We start from the raw sequence: 11,646 nt of genomic DNA on the forward strand, positions 1-11,646 counted from the left end.
GTATACAGGTCATCTACATCAACCTCCCCTCTCCCAAGGCTCAGGAACATCATGAAAGAGTGGATAGAAAGAAGGCAACACTCATAAAATGAGGAAGGGAGCTGTAAAATGCTGTCTTCTGAGCATGATGTGGCAGATGTCAAGTCACAGCAGCTATGGTCACCTGCACAAGATTGTCCTAGTGGGGTGTCAGCATGGATGGGGGAGGTGCTCCCAAGGCCCTACCCCTAGCTGAGGCTGGGTTGACAGTTGATGGCTGTGGAGTGAAGGAGAAGAATGCGCATCTTCTGTGCAGATCCGGACTGGTTCCCTCTCTATATGCTGATTCTCTCCCGGTGTTGTAACATGGGATCTGGATATGATGATCTCATTCTCCAGAGTGGCATAGTTCATGACCATTGCCTTGCACACTGGTGGAGTCCAGCTAGTTCTTGTAATGGTCCCTACTGCTAGTCCCACACAAGAAGCATTTGTCAAGACAGCCAATCCTATAGTTCCTAGTTCTTGGTTTTTGTGTCTTTTACCTGAGCTGATACCTTGAGACATCTTTGAAACAGTTCCCAACAGTATGTGGCCTTTGTCAAAGAGGACAAAGTTTGACAGGAATGAGACAAAAAACAGCCTGAATTATTTACTTTTAAAATAATTTTCTGTTTTCTGTTACTTTGGGCTATCAGCCCCAATAACCAAAGCTAGCTAATGAACTCTCTTTCTATAATACCAACACACACACGCGCACGCGCGCGCGCACACACACACACACACACACACACACACACACACACACACACATACACACACACACACACTCTTCACTGATTCTGGTCAGTAAGGAACCCTTCCTAATACAAGCATATACCAGAAATTGATACACAGCTGCCATGCATCAGCCCTCTCTATTCTTTCTCATTTATTAGACCGCTTGAATGCCATCTCCTAGATTGAAAATCACTTGCAGTAGCAATTTTTGCATATATGTATATGTATATTCACACATATGATTTTGTGTATCAGTAAACAATATAGAAACTACAAAGGAGAAAACATAATTTTTCTTTCTATCACTTTCAGGATTCACTTAGATGGTTGTCTCATTTTACCAAAAACAACATAACTCCATTCTTCTTTTAAAAGAAAAAAAATCTCATTGTGTGTATCTGCCATGTTTTCCTTCTCCATTCCTCTGTTGTGGATGCTGCTTGGCTCCACAGCTTAGCTGCTGTGAACAGTGCTGCAATGAACAGGTATGTAACCAGCATGGGGGTGTTAGCCCAATAGGGTATAGATGGGACACATGGTACATCTCCTGGCTTTCTGAGGAACCTCCCTTCTGATTTTCATAATCACTGGTGAACTTTACATTCCCACATGTTGCCTCACAAGTTTAAAGTACATAGTGTTCTCCAGATGGAGTCTCTGAGAGGCTGCTTCTTTTCTTGAAGATGCTTAACTGTGCAGTTAAACAGAATCGGGTCTGCTTCCTGAGTACCGCTGGTTAGTCCAGCACAGAACTCCAAGATTGCTCTGTTTGACAGTTTTGTATCTAACACCCAGCAGCATTTCAGTACAACAGGAGTCTGGCTCTGTTTAGTCCCCACACTACTGTCAGAGCAGCGCGACATCACTGGATGCAACTTGGATTTCGTCCAGCAGGTACAAAGCCTTGCACTCAACCATGCAGAGTAGGTACAAGAGGATGGGGGTGTGTTTTTTACTGACTGGGTACACTCCAAATACTTTTCCCAGCTTTTAATTTCTTAAAACAGAAATGATATTATGTCCAAAAAGGATTTGCTGGCTGTAACTTACAAATGCAAAGCTGAGTTCTATTTATTTTCTCATTTTGTGTACCCAGTAAAAAAGCCAGCCCTGTGTGGGAAGGAAACAGGTTGTATCCAGCATTGCTCTTGAAGTGGGAAGAAGATGGCATTATCCCTCCGATCACTAACATCTACACTGAGAGAGTCCAAGAGTCCCAATGTTTTAGAGAAGAACCTGGGACACAGTTGCAGAGCTTGCTCTTGTATGAGCTATTTCTTTCTCAACTATCTGCTTCTACATATGTCAATATAATGATTAAGAAAAACAATAGAACCCTTGCTCTATAGTAATTTGATCCTTGAATTGCTCCATAAATGTGGTTCTTTATTTTTCCACCTTCAACTTAGATAAAGGAGAATTTTTCAATTGCTATTCCAGAAAGGGACGTTTGGGTTTTATGAATTCTGTTGTTGAGTATCTGTAGATATTCCCTATGAAGCTCTATAATGTGTTACTGTCATTTAAATGTTTACCTTCCTAAGAGTTTCATAAACTCTACCATTCACTATATTAAACAATGCCGTTAATTTACAGGTTCTTATAAGGACACTGAAGGTTGAATATGTAACCTTGAACACACACTTTGGGACCTCCATGTTCATAAACTGCAATAAGAAACTTCCCATGAATGAATTAAAGCCAGTGGAAATAAAGAAGGCGAAAATAAGTGGTAGTGAGGGGAAGTTAGCATTGTTTAAACATGAGATGTCACAAGCATCTTATCTTTGATGGAAACACTTCTGATGCACTGCTTTTAAAATTGCAGTAGCATTTATCCATTATCCATACTTCGTCCCAGACAGGCACGGGCATTTTAGTTTCTTGCAATTATTTTCTTTCCACACTGCAGGTCCCTCTATGTCTTGCTATCACTCTCTTCAAAGCCCCAGCCACATCTCTGTTCCTCAGACTATAAATAACAGGATTCAGCAAGGGGGTGAGGATAGTGTAAAAGGCTGAGAAGATTTTGTCTTTGAGTGGGGTGTGGTAGGATTGTGGAAGCATGTAGGTGTACAAAGCAGCCCCATAAAACAACGTCACCACAATCACATGTGAAGAGCAAGTGGCGAAAGCCTTCTTCCTCCCTTCTTCTGACTTTATCTGATGTACGGTGACAAGTATCTGTGCATAGGACGTGATCACCACGGAGAAGGGGACCAAGAGCATCACAACACAGCAGACGTACATCACCATCTCATACATGGCCTTGTCACCACAGGCCAGCCTCAGCATCGTGGGAGCCTCGCAGAAGAAGTGGTTGATCTTGTGGGAGGCACAGAACGGGAGACTCATGGTGATGGGGGTGAGGAGAAAACTGTCCAGAGCGCCGCCAAACCAAGAGCTGGCCAAAATAAACCAGCAGACCCTCCGACTCATGAGGACAGGGTAACGGAGTGGATTGCAGATGGCCACATAGCGGTCATAGGCCATAAGTCCCAGCAGGAAGAACTCGGCTCCTACAAAGCCCATGTAAAGAAAGTACTGGGCTGTGCAGGCAGCAAAGGAGATGGTCCCTTTGCCCACAATGTAATCTACCAGTATCTTAGGCACAATGGTGGAGATATACATCATGTCAATGAAGGAGAGATGGCTGAGGAGGAAATACATGGGCGTGTGGAGGTGAGGATCTATGTGAATGAGAAAGATCATGATTCCATTAGCCATTATGGCCATGAAGAATGTGGCACAAATAACACTGAAAAGGAATCCTGGTGCTTTGTTGTGGGTAAAGAGCCCCACGAAGGTGAAGTCACTGGGAAAAGTTTTGTTTCCATCCATATGTCTGTGCTTGAGCTGGAAGCATAAGGAGAAAAGCAGCAGTTATCGAAATGAGGCAAGAGGAATCATCACAAATCAGTAAATGAGATCTGTAAGTGAGACTCATTTCTCTCTTTCTGGGAAGCACTTTCTGGGAGGTCAGTTGCAGCTGCTTTTTTGCCCATTTCTTCTTGTTGAGGAGTAACCTCCCAAAAAGTATGTTTCCCATGGCACAAAACTGAGTGGATATTTGATAAACAGTAATTCACACAATAAAGTTTAATTATCATTGCATAGGATCTGAGTCTTGGAGAAGCGTCTTTCTTTAGAGCACAGCCTGGTTGCTCAAAATGTATATTCAACAGCAAAGCAATTGATATTTTAAATCCATTTGTACAACCGGTTGATCAGAATAATATTTGATCAGATTGCGACTTTTCTTCCCGGTTATAAATTTGTCAATTTCAGGCCAGAAATAAAGATGGTTCAGCTGATGAAGCTTGCTGACCTGAGACCTGACTCCTGCTGGTCTTCTTCTGCTGTTCACATACATGCCATGATACCCCCATGCTTAATAAATAAATGAACAATACTTTCAAAAGAAATGTTAAAACTTACCAGTTCCACTAGAAATAACCACAAAGCTGCGGACTCTGTTGGAAACTAATGAGCTATAGCGAATGGGATAGCAATATCATTTATAACTGACCATGACTGTTAGTCAATTTCTCATCAATTTACTGCCATATCCTCTCTCTAATGTGACATCTGTGCAGACATTTTGGTGCTAGTGTAGTAGATAACAGGGAGTGAGTTTCATGTGTTTTAATATCTTCTTGGAAGAGAAACACTGAAAGGAGTTAACAGAGGAGGGGGAATGTATTTGGGTACTGCTAATAAGAGCTAGGGGGAAAACATTATCACAGACAGTAAAAGAGAATGAATATAAAATGACCATTCATAGACTCTGGGTGTGGGCTTTCATTATAGAAAACATGTACATTGTAAAGCACAACAGAGCTCAGACTATGGAGGAAACAAAAGCCAACTCAGGAAGAGGACTGTTTGTGAGGAAGGAGCTGAGGACGGAGCTCAGTGGTAGAGCACTTGTTCAATGGACATGAGGCCCCGGGTACCATCTTCAGCACCACATTAAACAAACAAATGACTGGGAAAGGATAATGAGGGATGGGTAGTCAGTTCCTCGAAGTAAATGGGCCGGAGTAAGGAGCTCAAGTTATTTTTTAAATATTATCGGTGGAATGAACTGCAGTTTGATTTTAAGAAATTACATAACATTTAACATGTTTGGGCTGGACGGTGGTGGCACATGCCTTTAGTCTCAGCACTTGAGAGGCAGAGGCAGGCGGATCTCTGTGAGTTCGTAGCCAGCCTAGTCTACAAGAAGTAGCTCTAGGATAGGCTCCAAAGCTACAGAGAAACCTGTTTTGAAAAAACAAAACCAAAACCAAAAAATTAACATGTTTATCTTGATATTCTAGGAAACTCTCCCTTCTCAACATTTGTGATCTTCTTCCTCCTCCTCCTCCTCTTCTTCCTCTCCCTCTTCTGCTCTCTTTTTCTCCTCCTCTTCCTCTTCTTCTTTCTACTTTGTCTTTAGACAGGGTCTCACTATGTAGCCCGACTGTCCTCAAACTCATATGTAGGTAAGGACTTATTTGGCACATATTTAAGGGTTCAACTCTCATGCAGGGAAGGCATGGCTGTAGGTGGCCACCTGCAGCTGTGACAGAAGATATTCATTCACATCTGGGCAGATGTGATGTGCCTGATTTCCAGATATGTCCATCTTGCAAAGATTCTACAAAGCCTACTGCTACAAGCAACTGGAGACCCAGTATTGAAACGTGAGTCTGTTGAAAATATTTTACAAATAAACTGTAACATCCAGCATGCACATGGCCCTGGGTATCCACAGCACCACAGAAAGTATTCAGAAAATGCTTGGTGTCCCTTATCATCAAGGAAATTCAAATCAAAACCAGGATTCAGAATCACCTCCAGCTAATGGCTACTGTCAAACATGATTCAGTATGACTGCTGGCTAATGGCTATTATCAATAAAGACAAAATAACAAGTGCTGATGGCTGCCTTCCCATATTGATGGCAGCACTCACTCCCACAGTGCTGCAGTCACCGAATGGAAGCCACCTAACTGTCCAAATATTAATGCATGTGTAAGGGATACATATATAGACACACAACGGAATACAGCTCAGACATAACTATGATGAAATGACATTAAGTAACTCACACAAGATGGTAAATATCACAGGTTTTTTTTTTCTCATATGCAGAACATAAAATTATTAGCATACTGAGAGTTCAGAGTAGAGACAGAGTAGATAGCAAGGGTAAGGAGGGGGTACAGGGGGTGGAGACTGTCATCTTTGTATACAAAGTACAGCTGCATAAGAAGAATACCTTTGGGATTCAAATTTATCTCAGGACAACAGCAGTGAGCATTAGTGCACTGTATATTTCAAAGTAACTGGAAAAGAAGAATTGAATGGTCTCATCACACACACCCGCATACACACACACACACACACACACACACACACACACACACACACACACACACACACCTGTATGTGGTGTTGCAAAAGTAATAATGGTAGTTTTTAAATTTTTGTTACATGCACATACACACATCAACCTACCACTCTGTACCTAAAATGCCTATAAAACAAGTATTGAATGTGTCCTAATGGGTTTGAGAGGGAGTTGGGGGCATAGTAGGAGTTGGAGGGTGAGGAACAGAAAAGCAGAAATTATGTAAATAAAGTATTCATAGATAAAAATTCTAAAAATAGCCTTAAATTAAAAATATGCATCAGACACTCACGGACTCTAAGGTAAATGAAGATGGATTCTGAGGATGATGGTGGACTTTGCATGGCTGGGCGGCATTTGAAGGGACCCTACTCACCACTGCAGAGACCTTATCTCAAGTCACTGAAGAGTCTAGATTTGTGTCCTTGCCCGATACCAACTGTGGGTTGCCATGGGACCAGAGTTGTATGACAGAGAAGATGTGCCACCTACATCACCCGCCAAGGGATAGAATGCCACCACCAGGGTAAGACTAGCAGTAGATGGAGGGTTGAGCAGACCCTTAGGTTCTGGAGAGGTTGGATAGTCAAGGGTGTTAGAGCAGGTAAGCCACCCTGTGTGTACCTCCTGCAAGCCACGTGTGGGCCTTCACCACCTGTGTGCCTCCTGCAAGCCAGCTTCTACTGGCCTAACCTTACAGAGGTTTCATTCACACGGCCACACCTCAGCTCTGGGTAAAGGGCCTGCTACTTGACATCCCTGGATGCTTCACCTTCAGGTCCTGTGGTAGCTTGGGTGGGAGTGAGGAAGGGTGTGTAGGGAGGGCTTCTTCCTCCCACTATCACCTGTCTGGAGACTTAGTAAGTCTCCAAGGTCTCTGCTATACCTCCCTGATCAATCACAAGCATGGAGTTGGACTTGTCCTTCAAAATCTTACCTAAATCAGTCATTTATCACATTGACACCCCCTATATCTAGTTTGGAAAAAGTGCATCCTTACTCAGAATAAATGAAATAAAGAATATGCTTTTTGAAATGGAGATAAAATCCACTCAAATTGCTCCATGCTAACAATAGTTGGAAGAAAAGGATTTAAAAATAAAAAAATCACTAATTGAACCACAGTTAAGACTAGAGCTACATACTTACTTATTGAAGGAAATAAGTTAGGTTTATACAAATATATTTGGAAATTTTGATGAAGCTAATTTTATGTGTTTATGAGCATATATATATACACATACACACACACACACACACACACATATATATACTACGAATGTCATATCTAGGCATAATGTATATATATGCATATATAAATTAACTCTAAAAATGTTAACTAATATCTATAAATGTGAAAGACATGGGAATTAAAAGAAAAGCTATGGATCCTTCAAATTTTCTACTTAAGAAAACAGTTAATAATACCCCTAAAATTGAAGTTAGAGCTTTTATCTCTTATCTTGTAAAAACAATCAAGTAAAAATGGATTAAAGGCTTGAATATAAGAACATGGAAGTTTGAAGCCACCTGAAGGAAACTGAAAAAATTCTTAAATATGTAGGGAGAGGCTCAGGCTTTCCAGGAGTCCAGTAGCCCAGAATATCATAAGTCAACAAACCATATGGTATCAAATTAAAAACAGCGCACAGCAAAGGAAACAACTAAGTGAAGAGAGCTTACAAGCAGAAAAGCTTTTCAAGTTCTTCCCTTGCCATGTATTAATGTACAGAACCCAGAGCTCAGAAAAGCAAACACCCAACAGCCAAATCTATTCACTAAAGCCAATCAATAAATAATCTAATCAGCAAATGATCAAATGAACCTGTTAGCAAAGGAAGTAAAACTATTTAACAGTTTGTATTTTAAAAACATTTAACATCTTTAGCCAGCAGAGAAACACAATATTACACTAAGCTCCACCTCATCCTATGCAAAATGACTATCATCAAGAAAAACTAAAAATTAAAAGACCAGGAGAAAAAAAGACCAGGTAAGGCCCAGGAGAAAAGTTATCCTTGTCCTAAATTAGTATAGCCACCCTGGGAATCATTCTGGAAGCTCCTCACAACACAGAGCAGAGCTACGGAGTGAACTAGCTACACCATTGCTCCTTACACACCTGAAGGAATCAAAGCCAGGGCGTGCTAATGAAATACTTACCTGTGCTTCTACTCTACCGGTTACAGGAGCAAAGTCACGGAATCGACCTTGGTGTCAGTTAAAGGTTACATAGGAAATGTGGTACTTAGGAAGAAACCTCCATTTTTTTTAATCAGTTCTGGGGATCCAGAAACCCAAGACCTAAGAGAGTGGTACTGCAGAAAGACATTTCCTAGCTCCCACAATGGAATTTTATTTATCTTTGGCAATGAATGGAATCACACAGTTTTAAAGGAAATGAAGATGAAAATGTAAACTGTATCGTGTGAAACAATCTAGACTCAGGGACACAATGTTGAATGCTTCCTTTTTCCTATGCAGAATACAGTGGGGTGAAGAAAAAGAGCAGGGGGGGCTATGGGAGAGGAGGGGGGACCAAACAGTGAAGGGAGCATTATAAGGATTGTAGATAGGATCAAATTTGTTATAACCATGTTTGAAACTGTATGACAGTCCTTAATATAACTACTACACACTAATAAATGAAATTCTTCTAACTGTAAAATATTCCCAAATTGTTCATGCATAAAGGTGTAATTTTATTTATTTATGGCACTCATACTATAAACCTATCTCACTTACATATGAGTTGAAGCTAACCTCAGCAGCTCACCAATAACCACACATATGTTCATATATGTCCACTGGCTTCTCAACTCCCTCAGAACATGCTGCATTAATTGTCAGCTAAAAATAACAGCCTGAGTGCAGCTCATAGATTAGAGAGAGACCTGGAAGGGCTTCTGGCTCTCCAGTGCTATCAATTTCAGTCACTAACATTTGGCTCTTAGGAAGCAACTCGATTGGGGAGCTCTCTGCCCAGAACGGCCTCCTCCCCTCCTCATCTGTTTGAACAACTCCAGATCTTGACTTCTCTCTCTATATATATTTCAGGAAGTTGCTTTGGGTGTACATACCTGCTCCACATGCCCCACGGTATGCCAGCAAGCTTGCTTTAATTGTATTAATGAAGTGTCGATAGAACACGGCCATGCAGTAACAATACAAACTGAAATAGCTAGGACAGTTGCTAAGACCCGAAGAAAAATTATAATCTAATAGAATGGCAGCCTTAAAGTCGAGCAGAAATTCTTCCAGGAAATGTTGACAAAATGATTCTAAAATGCAATCTGAAGAAAGATCGTTGCTCTTTTTGTCTGTGTGTGTGGGAGGATCTAAAAACAAGACCACAATCCCCAGAGCACAACAAAACAATTGAAAATACAGAAAAGAAAATCTAGAAATAATGATCAAACCTGCCAAAGAAACTATACAAAATCCCCATAATGGATGCTTTTCACATACATAAGTTAGGAGCTCAAATGATGTATCTTACAATATGGACATGAAAATAAAAATTGAAGCTTCAAGATGAAGAATAAGACTTCTAAATGCTAAAATCTTCAGGCCAAGTAGCTCAAAAATTTAAGAGTAAAAATATGTATCTAAAGACATTTTTTGTGTACTCTTTGAATTGCCCCAGAAAGGTATACTATTTTAGCAGCAGACTATTTATGTGTGTCTGTATGCCAACAATTTTCACATTGCCAAACTATCAACAAAATATTTCTAGGCAGTAATAGCAAAATGACAAAAGAACATATGTATATTTTAGTGTATGTGTGTGTGTGTGTCACAGCATTGTTTATGAGTTTCAAGTTGAGGAAGTAGGCAATATCATAGACTACTACTGTGAGTTAAAACAATTTTGTGGGAATATTTGGCAAAATGTGCTGATGTCATTAGAAGATCACCTATGCTTTAGCCCCCTTTAGGAATTTACTCTGAAGCATAAAGTGCATTATATAAAGTCATAGATATATGTAGAAACATTAATAAAATTATATAAATAAACTCTTAAACATTAATATATTAATATAAAAACTATTGTTATTAATCATGAAAACCGAACATATCCAAAATAATATTTCAAGTTTACTAAGTTGAACATTGTTCAATCTCCATGAATATCAACAATAAGTGATATGGATCATTTATAAGAATAAGGTAGCTAGAAAGAGGAATATTAGTTAAAGACAAAATCAGTTACAATAACCTTCCAAAGAGATATAATTTAGCTTTGATTTTGATTTAGATATGATTTTAGTTTGCCATTTTGTAGACACACACACATAATACACTTGAGCAAGAGACAGATAGTTAGAAATATGCTTTATCATAGCATCCTAGGCAGTTTACTTAGCTGTACGCTGTTTACTATAATTTTATTCCTTCAAACCTAATAAAACTAGACTCTGCTGCTCTATAGCGGTCATGCAGACACTTTCCACTTCTTCATGTTGCTCTAACGTCTGTCCAAGAGGAATCCCCATTTCCCTTGTCCTCGGGCTACACCTTTATTTTTTTCCTACAAGTCACGTTGTTGTCCTGGGTTGCTTACTCCGTGTTTCTACATCTTCAAATGTGTCATGTTTGAGAATGTAGTATTCTTTAAATAGTCTCTATACCCACAGCCATTAGCCAGTCAATACAGTGATCACTTTTAGAGTTAAATGATGCTCTAGGCAATCGTTTCCCACCCAAAAGGCGGTACTCTTAAATGAGAGAAGAAACGCCTGAAGATGGGAGCATTTACTATGTTCTTTTCTACGACCTCATATCATAAAGAGGGCTAACCTGAATCTGAGAGAGAGAGACCTTGAGAACAGAAAGGAAGCTGATGCCAGCAATCAGAGGGAGTAAAAACGTGCAGTTCATTTGTAACTCTCTTCTTACTCAATTGCGTACATCAAGCCTGTGGTTTCAGTACAGTGTGACTGATAGCATCCGACTGAACTCCCTGTAATGGATATGTTGATTCACATCACAGTGGGAGTATGCCTGTTATCCAGACTTGTTTACCTGAATGAGTCATCAAAAGCAGTAGGTAATATCTGTTCCCATTGTAGCCAGCTTTTGGCATCACAATGTCTACAGGTTAATCTGTCCTGTGTTCAGTCCAACCACTAAACAGTGAAGTCAGGTTTGCTTCAGAGACAGGTGAGTGTTTCATTAGGTACATGAAGCAGCAGGAAGTCTCCTATCTTTCCCATCTTTCTACTATTACTGTCTACTGGTGACTGTTAATATTCACTCCTATCAGAAATGTATCTCTGAGTAATCTGGAAATCTATTTCTGTGTTTGACAACTAGGCTTTTGACTGACTAAAGTTTTTACTGTATTGAACCCAGACAAGTAATTTATCCTTGTACCCCTGGATGTTCTTTGTCTGTTTCTGGCCCAGTCTCCATAAGGTGAGCACCCTTATTACACCACCAGAAAAGACCTCACTTTCCAGTCCTATCTAGTACAACTATCTTATCTC

At 40.2% G+C, this 11,646-nt stretch overlaps 1 protein-coding gene across 1 annotated transcript; it reads right to left on the minus strand.

Annotated features, from left to right (window-relative positions):
- Positions 1–2,649: 2,649 nt before the first annotated feature.
- LOC101978888 (olfactory receptor 2T6-like) lies at positions 2,650–3,600 on the minus strand. Its single transcript, XM_005348538.2, has one exon. The coding sequence runs from the start codon at positions 3,598–3,600 to the stop codon at positions 2,650–2,652; it is 951 nt and encodes a 316-aa protein (XP_005348595.1).
- Between the last annotated feature and the right edge of the window lie 8,046 nt (positions 3,601–11,646).

This window comes from Microtus ochrogaster, chromosome 6 (assembly GCF_000317375.1).
Source record: "Microtus ochrogaster isolate Prairie Vole_2 chromosome 6, MicOch1.0, whole genome shotgun sequence".
In the NCBI taxonomy this organism is placed as follows: Eukaryota; Metazoa; Chordata; class Mammalia; order Rodentia; family Cricetidae; genus Microtus; species Microtus ochrogaster.